This window comes from Pantherophis guttatus, chromosome 4 (assembly GCF_059756535.1).
Source record: "Pantherophis guttatus breed Tessera chromosome 4, ASM5975653v1, whole genome shotgun sequence".
Taxonomy (NCBI): domain Eukaryota; kingdom Metazoa; phylum Chordata; class Lepidosauria; order Squamata; family Colubridae; genus Pantherophis; species Pantherophis guttatus.
Window position 1 is genome coordinate 77,036,616 of NC_142066.1, and position 13,217 is coordinate 77,049,832.

The following is a 13,217-nucleotide window of genomic DNA, read 5'->3' on the forward strand; positions in this document are numbered from 1 at the left end:
TTAAAAATTTGTCGCCGAATTTCATATTTTCCAATTGTAATATGAGAAATTTCCAATTTAGATTGTCGAAAGCTTTCTGTGCGTCTAAAAAAATTAATGCCAATTGTTTATCTGAGTTTTTTTCATAGTATTCTAAAACATCAATTATTAGTCTCATATTGTTTTGGCCTGGGTGGATGTGGTCGTTAATTATTCTTTTCAGTCTCTCTGTAATAATCAGTGTAAATAGTTTATAATCTACGTTTAGAAGTGATATTGGCCTGTAGTTTTTGATTTGTGTTTGGTCTGTTTCTTCTTTTGGAATAAGTGTGATGATAGCTTCAGTCCAAGATTTGGGAATTGTAGCTTTTAAAAGTGTGTCGTTAAAAATATCAAGTAAGATTTCATCCATTGGGTATTGACATGTTTTGTAGAATTCTGTTGGTATCCCATCTGGTCCTGGAGTTTTATTGTTTTTTTGTTTTTTCCTTGCCTCTATTAATTCTGTCATGGTGATTGGTCTACTCAGTAGCTCTCGCTGTGTCTCTTCTAATCCTTGGATGCTTGTTTTGTCTATTCTTTAATATCTTCTTCCAAGATCTCTTCTTGTTCATATAAATTCTGAATTTTTTTTGCTATTCGCTTTTTATCTATTTCTATGGTACACTTCTCCTGCCTCATCTTGCAGTTGGTGTATTGTTCTCTTCTCTTTTTTCAATTTGTACGCTATTCAATTTGTCTTATTTGCGTGTTCGAAATGGTTCTGTTTTAATTTTCCTTGCTATTTCTGTTTGTGTAATTAAATTAATCTTATGTTTTGTCAGGTTTACTTTTCCTTTAATTGATTTGTTTTGAGGTTCTTTCTGCAACTCTGATTCATATTTTTCAAGTTCTGTTAACAAATTGTCTCTTACTTGTTGTTTATCTTTAATTTTCTTCACCGTGTATGCGATTGTCAAACCTCTTATATAGGCTTTTGCCGTATCCCATAAGTTTTGGAGTGAGGTTTGTTCTTTTGTATTTATCTTAAAGAATATAGTCATTTCTTTCTCAATCATTTGTGAATAATCTTTGTCTTTTAATATTTCCTTGTTCATCATCCATCTTCTCTTTCTTCGATATCCTTTCAATATCCTTACAGGACTATGGTCCGCCCAAGTATTTGTCAATATTTCAACTTCCTCCACGTCTTTTCTAAGTTCTGTGGTCATCCAGGCCATATCTATTCTAGATCACGATTGATGTGGGCTAGAATAGAATGTGTATTTTTTTTTCTTTATTCACCTCCCTCCATGCATCTTATAGCTGTAATTCCTGTGCCATATCTTTAAATGTGTCTGTAAGTGTCTTTTTCCTAGTTTTGTTCTTCTTATTACTCTGATAGTCTTTTTCCATGTCCGTGATCGTGTTAAAGTCCCCAATAATACAAATTGGGATTCACAACTTGATTGTTAAGCAAGCTTAATGATAAAGTGAAAAATAACATAATCACTATTATGCTTACAATTTTGAGCTTTTCTTTTCTTTAGAGAATCAGAAGAATATGACCTCCAAATGAACTCAAACAGCAAGGAAGGTTTCCAGAACAGGACTTACAAGGAAGCAGAGTAAAAGAGCAAATCTTTCAGCACTCCCCCGCCCTTTGGAATACTCACACTGACACTGGCATAATTAGCAAGAAGAGATTTAATGTTTCTTATTTACATTTATTAGCGATGAAGGGATTGCAAGTGAGTAAATAAGCAAACTATGATGAATATACAAAAAAATGAAGGTTTTGGTGCAGACTGTTTGCCTTAGGAGCAAAAAAAAAAAAAATCCTTGGTATGAAATTGGTTAGTTCTAACCAGCTAAATAAGATTGCTGAGCTTGTTAACCTGCTATTAGCATCTTTTAGAGACAAAGCTGCACTGTTGAGAAAAGCAGCTCAGGAAGAGATAGCTTCTTTAGGTAATCTCGCACTCTACGAGAGTTGAGTAATGGAAAAACAAAAGCGGTTAGGCACAGGACAACAGGTACTAACTGGTTGCAATAGAAAACTCATAATTAAGAAAGATACTGCATTGGTCATTAATGGAGGCATTGGTTGCAAAGTTACTTTTTCATCACTGTCACAACTGTGAAAGCTCACAGTCCAAGACAGTCACTAAACAAGGACTACCTGCATCTTCATGACAACCAGGCCAATGAGTTAATGTACTAGTGTTACCAACTAATTATGTCTATTTATATGCTATAAGAATTAAAGATTTTACAATAATTTATGCTTCTGGGTATATTTAGATTTTAACACTGCATCTGAAGTATTATTACCAAAAAGATATCTTTTTAAATTATTGTGCAAACCATTACAAATAACAAACAAAATTGTGCAATATACTTTAGATATTGTTGAATAAATAAAGGTATCACTGTGATGGAACACAGTCCAGTCGCAGGAAGGAAAGACTCATTTCCAGCTAAAAAGCATGAAAACTTTGGTATTTATTTTTTATTTATGAAGGAAATATGTGAAAGCGAACCCAAGCTAATAGTTTACAGGGTACATTTAATGAGTTAGGAGGTAAGTGCTTTAGTCTGACAAAATTTATGTCTATAGGCAAGCAGCAATAAAGAAACTACTTTGAAATAATTCCTCATGTTGTTCCTTCCTTTTCATATTATGAAAAAAATATTACTATAAAACAACCCTGAAAATGAATGTTAGTTAATTTAAACCCATTGATTTAAATCAGCTACCTTAAATATAAGTTTGATGCTAACCTGGTATAAACCAACTTGGAATAAAAAATAAGTATTACCGCATCCTTAAAGGTCATGGAAGATTTTTTTAAATTCAGCATCTTTTATTAAGTTTTGTTTATGATATATTTTCACAATAGGATAGGATAGGATAGGATAGGATAGGATAGGATAGGATAGAATAGGATAGAATAGGATAGAATTCTTTATTGGCCTAGTGTGATTGGACACACAAAGAATTTGTCTTGGTGCATATGCTCTCAGTGTACATAGAAGAAAAGATACATTCGTCAAAAATCATAAGGTACAACACTTAATGATAGTCAAAGGGAACAAATAAGCAATCAAGCCCTGGTGGTGCAGCAGACTAAAGCACTGTTATTAACACCAGCTGCCTACAATTACTGCAAGTTCAAATCTCACCAGGCCTCAGCCTTCCATCCTTTCTAAGGTAGGTAAAATGAGGACCCGAATTGTGGGGGCAATAAGCTGACTTTGTATAAATATACCAAAGTATGAAGGCTATTGCTTAACGCATTGTAAGCCGCCCTGAGTCTCCGGAGAAGGGCGGCATATAAATCAAATAAAAAAAAAATCAAATCTTATTAGGAAACACTCAATAAATCGTAAGGATACCAGCAACAAGGTTACAGTCATACAGTCATAAGTGGGAGGAGATGTGTGATAGGAACGATGAGAAGATTAATAGTAATGCAGATTTAGTAACTAGTTTAACTTCCAAAAAGAACACATAGTTTTAAATTAATATTAAACTTACCTCTCTTCAGAGCTGTACAGGCGAGCAAGACCAAAATCTGCAAGCTTGATCTGCCCTCTAGTGGAAACAGTAAATTTTGTTTGAATTGAATATTATCCATAGTATTTATATTTAATTCAATTTTAAGGAGTTTTTTTGCTTTGGACCCACCAAAACTCTTTGCAGTACAATCCTCATGCATAAAATTCAAAACTAAGTTTTACTCTTCCACCATAAAAAGTTATGTTCTTATGATTTAATGTTGCAAACATGAAGTCAAAAATGAGAAAAATAAAGCATTAAAAAGTAGTAACAAATCATTTCAATACTTAAAAACATGTTACTGTAATGTTGTAAGATTAATTATCCATTTATTTTTATAACTTAATGTTTCAATTCTCAAAAATTTTGACACCTACTGCATGCCACTTTTTAATTAGTTTCTCTAACTGTTATATAGTTAAAACAATATTTTAAAAGCACATAAAATACAAATATAATAAATAATCATAGTAGAGCAGGAAAAAAGTTCCTAAAAATTACTGTAGAATTTACATGGAATGTAAACTAATTAAACCCAACTCTCAACAGTCCCAACCATGATAGGTATTACTGAACAACACCAGAAATGGTACTTTAGCATCCCAGTGTGAGCACTGGAGGACTATAAGTTGTTCTCAATAAATACATGCATACAATATGTCATTAATCTAGCTGTGTGTATGTATCACTATGTACAGGTGAAAAAAAAGGTTCCTTGGGAAATGAAAAACACAATCCTACTACTCAAATGCAGAGTTCAGTACACACAGGACAAGTCCTATTTTTTGTCATAATTTATTGATCCTATGGAAGTTACATAACATCTCTAATCTTAAAATTAGAGTAGAGAGCTTCTGCAGAATCCTTATGGGTTGTATTTAGCCTAAAAATATTCTGATTAAATCAATTGGAAATTTAATCATGACTTAGAAAAACTCACTGCTTTTATACATCTATTCCAAACAGAAGCCTAAAATGAACTCTAGATTCATATTAGTTATGCATTCAAATAAATGAAATGCTAAAGTCTAGAATAGAGTAGGAGTAGGAATAGGAGTCGGAGTCGGAGTAGTAGACTAGAGTACTTTAGACAGAGTAGAGTAGAGCAGAATAGAATAGAATAGGAATAGAATAGAAGAACAGAACAGAACAGAAAGGGACTTTAGAGGTCTTCTAGTCCAGCCTCCCGCTCAAGCAGGAGAACCTATATCATTTCAGATAAGTGACTGTCTAGTCTCTTCTTAAAAACATCCAGTGATGGAGCGCCCACGATTTCTGCAGGCAAGCTGTTCCACTAGTTAATTGTCCTCATTGTTAGGAAGTTTCTCCTTAATTCCAGGTTGCTTCTCTCTTTAATTAGTTCCAATCATTATTTCTTGTCCTGCCCTCTGGTGCTTTAGAGAATAATTTGACCCCCTCTTCTATGTTGCAGATCCTCAAATACTGGAATATTGCTATCATGTCACCCCTAATTATTCTTTTCTTTAGACTAGCCAAACCCAAATCCTGCAGCTACTATTTTTTAGTGTCCAGGCCTTTGATCATCTTAGTTGCTCTTCTCTGAATTTTTTCCAAAGTCTCAACATCTTTCTTGTAGTATGGTGACCAAAATTGGTTGCAGTATTCCAGATGTGGTCTTACTAGGGTTTTATAAAGCAGTACTAATACTTCACGTGATTTTGATTCTATGCCTCTGTTTATACAATCCAGGATTGTATTAGCTTTTTTGGCTGCTGCTGCACACTGCTGGCTCATATTCAAGTGATCATCCACTAGGACTCGAAGATCTCTCTCATAGTTACTGTTTTTGGGACAAGTCTCACCTAATCTGTACTTACACCTTTGATTTTTTCCTGCCTAAATGTAAAACTTTGCTTTTCTCCATATTAAAATTCATTTTGTTGGATAGAGCCCATTGTTCAAGTTTGTCAAGAACTTTTTGGATCCTGAGCTTGTCTTCTGGAGTGTTGGCTATTCCTGTCAGTTTACTGTCATCTGCAAATTTGATGAGTTCCCATTCTATTCCTTCATCTTACTCATTTATGAAGATTTTGAAGAGTATTGGACCCAATTTTTTAGTATCTCCAGCAGTTTGAACAAAAAATGCACTATGTGTATCAATAAAATGTTATTATTTGAAAATAAATTTACAAACTATATTTTATTTCATTTCTAAATTTTGGAAATATATTTTTTATAAAATTGGATGATTACCTGTTGTTTAGTAAGATGTTAGAACATTTAATATCTCGATGTAAGAAATTCTTCTTATGGCAATAATCCAAGCCTTCCATCAACTGTCTCATGAAAGATTTAATATGACTTTCATCAAAATGAACCAAGCCAGATTCCAGAAGCCCCATGAGATCATGATCCATATATTCAAATACAAGGTAGAAAGCACCTGGAAGAAATTACAATAATTTATATATCTAGTTTAATTTTAAAGATTATCACCGTTTATTCAAACTATAGCTGTGGCTTCACTATCAGAATTCATATACATATTAACACTTACTTAATATATATTCCCTGGAATACTTTGTAGAAAGAGAGGAGACATTTAATTTTTAAATATCCTTATCTCATCAATCATCTTAAATACTATAGTGAAACAATACAAAATATATTCTGATTTAAGAGTTTGTTTATAAAATCACAACAAAAGTATAAAATTAAAAAGAAAAGGAAAATAAGTATTTCTAAGATGGATTAAAGGATGAAAATTGAGCTAAAGTAACAGGGAAAATACAGGTGGTCCTCGAGTTACAATCACTTGTTCAGTGACTCGTCAAAGTTAACAACAAGGCTGAGCAAGTAGTACTTATGACTCATCCTCAAAGTTCTGCCTATCACAACTCTCCTTGTGTTTATGGTATCACAATTTGTGAACTTGGCAACTAGTTCAGATTGCATTGCCCCACAATCACATGATCAACATTTGCAATCTTCCCTGCTAGCTTCCCACAAGCAGTCAAAAGGGAAGCTGACAGAGAAGGCCACAAGTTGCTCCTATACGTTGCTTTTGCCATTTTTATTCCCAAATTGTCCTATTACAGCGTATGAGATCCGAGTCACATATTCAACTTGCCTGTGACCTCCCAACCCACCCATATATCATAGCGACTATGTGTGGCATCCCCCCCACACTCCATAATGTTTGCCTGGTTGCGCCTAGGACTCTTGCCTTCTCATACTTAATGACCCATACAGTCCTGGGATTATGATGATAACTGGGACTTCCATCACTAAGCAATGCAGTCACATCACATTACATTCTGGTCCCAACTGCCATCAAAACCCAAGGTCTACCTATAAATGAATATCAAATTGAACAACATTTATGTGTATAGGTAGTCCTTGACTTATAACATTTCATTTCGTAACTGTTTAGGTGACTTAGGACCATTTTAGGACAATCATTGCAGCATCCCCACGTGATCAAAATTCAACTGCTTGGCAACTGACTCATATTTATGATAGTTTTAGTGTCCTGAGGTCATGTGATCACCTTTTCCACCTTGCTTTCTGATAAGCAAAGTCAATGGGATGCCAGATTCACTTAACAACCATGTTATTAACTTAACAACTGAAGTAATTCACTTAACTGTGGCAAGAAAGATCATAAAATGAGGCAAAAGTCACTTAATAACTGTCTTGCTTAGCAACAGAAATGTTGGATTCAATTGTGGTCATAAATTGAGGACTATCTATATTTATAGACATATAGATACATACAGAGCAATAGCAAGATAGTAAACTCAATAGCCTTTCCTTTACCGTCTGTGAAAAGTGAACTGCGCAACTACTAAATTTAAAGTTACTGACATTAACTAGCAACAAATACAATAATATTTAACACCTTTGTTAAAGATTTTAGTGGAGATGTCTCCAAATGAAATGTGTCGTTTCATTCAAGCAATCTTTTATGGCCATCAGGAAAAGAGTGTATCCGAACTGACTACAAATTCTAGTATAATATGCAATGCAGCAGATTATGAGATATTGACTCAATGGTTACCTTAGAACATAGGCCATAGGGTCTAAAGATAAAATATTAATAATTGGCTTTCACAAGTTTCAACAGTATGGTATTATATCCTTAAGAAAGAGAGTAACTTACATAGTGGGGAATAGCTAATGGACTGAGATAAACATTCTCTAATGTATAGCTTTCAATTTTGGATCTATCAGTTTGTAAATTAAAATACTAAATACATTATTTTACCTTAAAAATAGTACTCCAGTTTCTCTTCAGACAGTATCAATCTTTTGTCCCCATGTGAGGATAAAGGCAATCATTCACTGAACTGAAAAAACCTTGACTTTTAAACAACAGAATACTTTTCTCCTCATTTCAGAGCAGCTATTGCAGCATCACCATTTATAGTATGTTCAAGTTCCAGAAAATAATTCTGAACTTTTACCATTATCCCTTGGTTAAACAAAAATAAATTCTACCTTCCCTCTCCAGCCCACTTTCCATCTTGGAATTTATCAAGATCTGGAGAACAGTCTTTATTGCAATATAAAAATAAAAAGATATACGACATTAAGGATTCTTTTCAAGTTTAAATCTAGTCTATTTTTTAGGTTTCTGTCATTTTAAATTCTAGACGTTTTAGTCAAAAATAGTTCAACCAAAAACATAGTACCCAGAAATCCAAACAACATTAGGAACTAGAATTAATTACTTTCTTCATAAGAATGTATCAAGAACGATCCAAGATTCCTCCCACTGCTGTCTGTACCATCACCACATTATTTTAAAGAGAAATGTTTGGGGGACAAATATTGGGCCATCTGGAAACATCACCTTCTTCTCCTATTTTATGAAAGATAAGTCTATGAAGCAACTGGACTTCCTGGTTTTTTTTTGTGAAGATGTTTTGTTTCTTATCCAAGCAGCTTCTTCAACTCTATCTGAAAGAATATCTTCAAAGAAAAACCAAAAAGTCCAGTTGCCTCTTGAAAAAGCAGTTTTGGGACCACCATGACCTGGATGATTGAAAATCTCCACAGATTTAAGTCTATGAATTTACCTTTTATCTTAATTTAATATTTTGTATTAAACATTGTATTATCCACATATCATGTATATGTACAGGTAGTCCTCAACTTACAACAGTTCATTTAGTGACCTTCAAAGTTACAACAGCACTGAAAAAAGTGACTTATGACCGTTTTTCACAGTTACAACCTTTGCAGCATCCACATGATTTACATTCAGGTGCTTGACAACTGGTTCATATTTATAACTGTTGCTGTCCCAAGATCATGTGATCCCCTTTTGAACCTTCTACAAGCAAAGTCAATGGAGAAGCCAGATTCACTTAACAACCGAGTTACTAACTTATCAACTGCAGTGATTCACTTAACAATTGAGCAAGAAAGGTCATAAAATGGGGCAAAACTCACTTAACAAATTTCTCACTTAACAACAGAAATTTTGGGCTCAATTGTGGTCATATTCCTGTATAGGCAGAGTTATAGGCATGCTGATGTTTTACTTAAATTTGTATATCAGTGATTGCATGACCTCTATAGATGCTCACTCCAGGAGTTTGATCCTGACCTGCTCAAGATTGACTCAGCCTTCTATCCTTCCAAGATTGGTAAAATGAGGACCCAGACTGTTGGGGGCAATATGCTGACTCTGTAAACCGCTTAGGCTGTAAAGCACCATGAAGCAGTATATAAATCTAAGTGCTATTGCTATAATGAATAATAAGTAAATATGCATTTACCCCAATTCCTTTCTCCTTGTCAATCTTTCATTTATTCAAAAACAGGTGCATAAGCCCAAGCTAACAAAATATGCTTTCAATGTACCCTACTGTATTTTGACAAACCCCAGAATTTCATCAAAATGGTAAAAAAAAAAAAAGTCAGAATAAGTTCTTCCAGACAGTAAATCGCAAATACATACTTAAGAAACTCACTTAAGATAGTCCACTACATGTATTTTGCACCTTTTATTTTCTTTTCTATTTCCATTAAACAGATCTGGGAGGCACAATCAAGATTGTATTCCAACTTCAGGGAACTTTGTTGTAAACACGTGTATGAAAAAGAAACAAGCCATAGCAAACTTCAGGTTTGCACTGTCCTATCCTCCTCCTTCCAGATGGCCAAGAGGAGGCAACTGGAAGCTTTCACTTCCATTCTTAATTAACAACAGTTCTGGGTCTGGAAAATAAAATACAATTAATTTTAACCAAAGTTATTTAAACAGGCACAGATTTCCTATGATAGAATACTTGAAACACCCTGAGTTTTTTTTGTATTTGAAACATACAACACACAAGGTACTCAGTTCCACTGATTGTATTTTGGCTGGTATGAAACAATTGTTAACCAAGTATATTAGCACAGATAGCATAACAAATTACAGTTAATAAAAAGTGTGTGTGTGTGTGTGTGTGTGTGTGTGTGTGTGTGTGTGTATGTATGTAAAAACTTTTGAACTCTAACCATAGTTTTTTGGAACAAACACTGTTGTTCAAAAAGATTTGAACTCCTCCAGATAAGTAGAGGTTGAAAAATTGCTTCCTCTCATGAGGAAATCACAAGGCAGGAGTCAACTTGTGGGTTTGACTTCTAGGTGATAAGGAATGACAAAAAGCCCTCAATTGCATCAGAGCCTTTATTACTATTGTTAAAAATTCTAATAAATAGATTTTTTTAAAAAGCCTTTGATTTCCAATTCCTTTCCCATTTTTTAACGAACCTTTTAATATCATAGATCAATGAATCCTTTTAATCGGGAGAAGTGGGGAAAATAGTCAATTCCAAGATATTGGAAATGCAATCAGAAGTAATAGAGAGGTAAAGGAAGTCATATATTTATGACTGTTTTCTCATGCCCAAAACTATCAAGATCCAATTTAAGAGTTTGAAATGACTAAGAAATTAATTGTGACTTATTAAAATGCAGTATTAAAATGTCACAGGCAAAAGCCTCTCATAATTTTACAATATGTATGTAATCTCTAATTCACAATTTCTTTAACAAGAGCTAGGAAAAAATCTAAATAAAAGCAGTTTCATGGTGACTGTATTTTCTCTAAATACATCCACTTAGGTATACAGAGAACTACTGAAACAAAACCAGCTAAGTATCTTTGTTAATGAATAACCAAACATCAGTTTCTCCATGTTTACCCATTCTTGAACTATTAATTCCAAGAGGATTGCATATAGGATTTCATATAGGATGAAAACAGAAAAAAATAACAATAACACTTTCTCTGATATTAATAACTGTCAGTGAAATTTTCCAAATTGCAGGATTGTAGCAACGCCCCAGAATATCTGCAAGTTAATATAACAATTTCTTCACAATGATAAAAGGTCTACAAATTATCAAAACAGAAAAATAGATGCAGACTGCCCTGTCTTTTCAAAAAGACAAACTTCCCATCTCTTACACTGAAAAAGATCAAAGAATTAGACAAGAATTTTGCCACCTTACACTGCCAGTATATAAATATTTTGAAGTTAGTGTGTGTATTCAGTTTTTCTGAATACACACTCTAACTTCAAATGAAATATTTATATACTTTAATCCCTATTGTAATAGATACTATTAATCACACCATTTAATCCTCATTTTCCTGATTCACTGTTTCCACTTAAGACTTCTGTGATAGAGGTCTGACCTACTACTTAAAACAATAAGAATTACAGAATGACATTTCAGTTTAATTCATATAGAAAATGTTCAAACTCTTCCATAAGCAAAATCAGTAATATTTCAGTCTTCTGGTTTGGGTTCAAAAGGCTAAAGATATATTACTCCAATCTTAATCTATAATTTATAAAATCTCTAAAATCATAGTATTAGGATGTTCAAGTAAATAAATACTGCTGTGTTTATGTTTCCATCATGGAAAAGGTGAGAGCTTTTTTAATAGTGAGATTAAAAAGTTGATTATATTTTTGCTTCACTTCAGTAAAATAATTCTTTTACTTAAATACAAGAAAACCATAGCAGAGAATGTTAAAAAATTAGACACAGGGATATATTAGATATAGATAAAACAATGTGTATGCCTTGAATACAGTACTGTTCCGATATATATTCCTTTCTTAGGTACATAATTGCTGTTTGTATATTATCTCTTGTGCGCTCAACATCCTTGAAACTGTTCAGGAACTCTGAAATTCATCTACTATGTTTGGAATATACTTTTAATAGCATATAAATTTATTAATGGATTCATTTATCACAGAGATGGAAAACATTATTATTGGCCATGGACGGCATTTTTTGAAAATATTTTTAGCCCACTTTTATGATTTTTATAAATAAGTCAAGATGGCAAACATACCGTGTCAGCCGGGTTATTGCCCCTTTAAGACTGAGGATGAGTCAGCAGGGTTATTGCCCCTTTAAGAAGCTGTCTATATAAGGGAGGCCATTAGAGGGCATCTCTCTCTCTCTCTCACTTTCCTCGTGTATCACTCTCCTCCTTGTGTTCTATCTGCATTGTAGTTCTGTGTAGAGTTGAAGATTGATTGATTGCCTGGTATGTGCCTACCACATGTATGTATGTATATAGAAGTCTTGTATATAAACCACTGTTTGTAAGACAAACCTGTGTCCTGTATTTTGCTCCTGGGTTGTCTCAAAGTAGTAGTCATACTATAAACACTCTGACAGGTTATAGGCCCAGTCCAGAGAGAAGGCCAGTGACTAGAGAGACCAGAGAAACCCAGTAAGAACTTGCACCAGAGCCAGAGGGATTGTGCAATGTGGTTTGATAGTGGTTAGTGGCTTGTGAAAGAAAGCAGGCAACATGGCCTCTGTCGGCGTAATGGGAGGTGGTTTCTTAGTGTGTCGACTAAATGAGACAAACTACCTCTCCTGGAGTGTAAAAGATGGAGATATACGTGCGAAAGAAGGAGTTGTGGCTGATTGTTACTAATCCACCAGCAAGAAATGAAAGGCATTAGCCAGCATAATTCTGGCTTTAGAGGACAGTTAGCTGATACATATGAGAGGTTTCCAATCTGAGAAAGAGTGCTGGGAGGCTTTGCGTAGTGTGTATGTTAGCGAGATTGCGGGCAGTAAAGTGTTGCTGACAAGCAGACTGTATAAAGCACAACTGAAGCTGGGGGAGAGCATGTCCACACATCTGCAGGCTATGAGAAAGACATTCATTGAGTTAGAAGACAGAGGAATGACGTTTACTGAGGCACACAAGGTGTATGTGGTGTTCAGTTCATTAGACAGTTCATGGGACGTTCTCATGACTAGTCTAGAGTCCATGCAAGAGAGGGACTTAACTATGACATATTTGACTGGTCGATTGTTGGAGGAACAGAAATGGCTGGAGAGGCGACCAGGAAAGGGAGGAGAGAACACTCAGCACAGACCAGCATCTGCAACAGTCCAGGATGCCGGCAGAGCAGCTGAGACAGTTTACACAGTGAAGAGATGGTACACGTGTGGTTCGACAGCGCATCTCCAGAGACGCTGCCCTGAGAGGAGAAATAGAGGAGCAGCGAGATACATGAAGAGTGGTTTTCCAGCATTGTTTTCCCTGGCAGCAACAGCGTCTGAACACACCAGGAACACTTGGTTGTTGGACAGCGGGTCAAGCCAGCATATTACTAATAATCCACAAGCGTTTTCTGGTTTGAAACCAGCTATGCAAACATGGGTTAATCTGGCCAATGGTCAAAGAGCTGC

At 34.7% G+C, this 13,217-nt stretch overlaps 1 protein-coding gene across 2 annotated transcripts in view; it reads right to left on the reverse strand.

The window, feature by feature from the left end:
- The window catches only part of CDK13 (cyclin dependent kinase 13), a 70,628-nt gene that overhangs the window by 22,821 nt on the left and 34,590 nt on the right, over window positions 1-13,217 (reverse strand). For both annotated transcript variants that reach the window (XM_034415092.3, XM_034415021.3), the window contains exons 6-7: window positions 5,735-5,924; window positions 3,500-3,556 (exon numbers count right to left, since the gene is read on the reverse strand). In XM_034415092.3, the coding sequence (XP_034270983.2) occupies window positions 3,500-3,556; window positions 5,735-5,924 (247 nt within the window). The remainder of the gene's footprint in view (window positions 1-3,499; window positions 3,557-5,734; window positions 5,925-13,217) is intronic.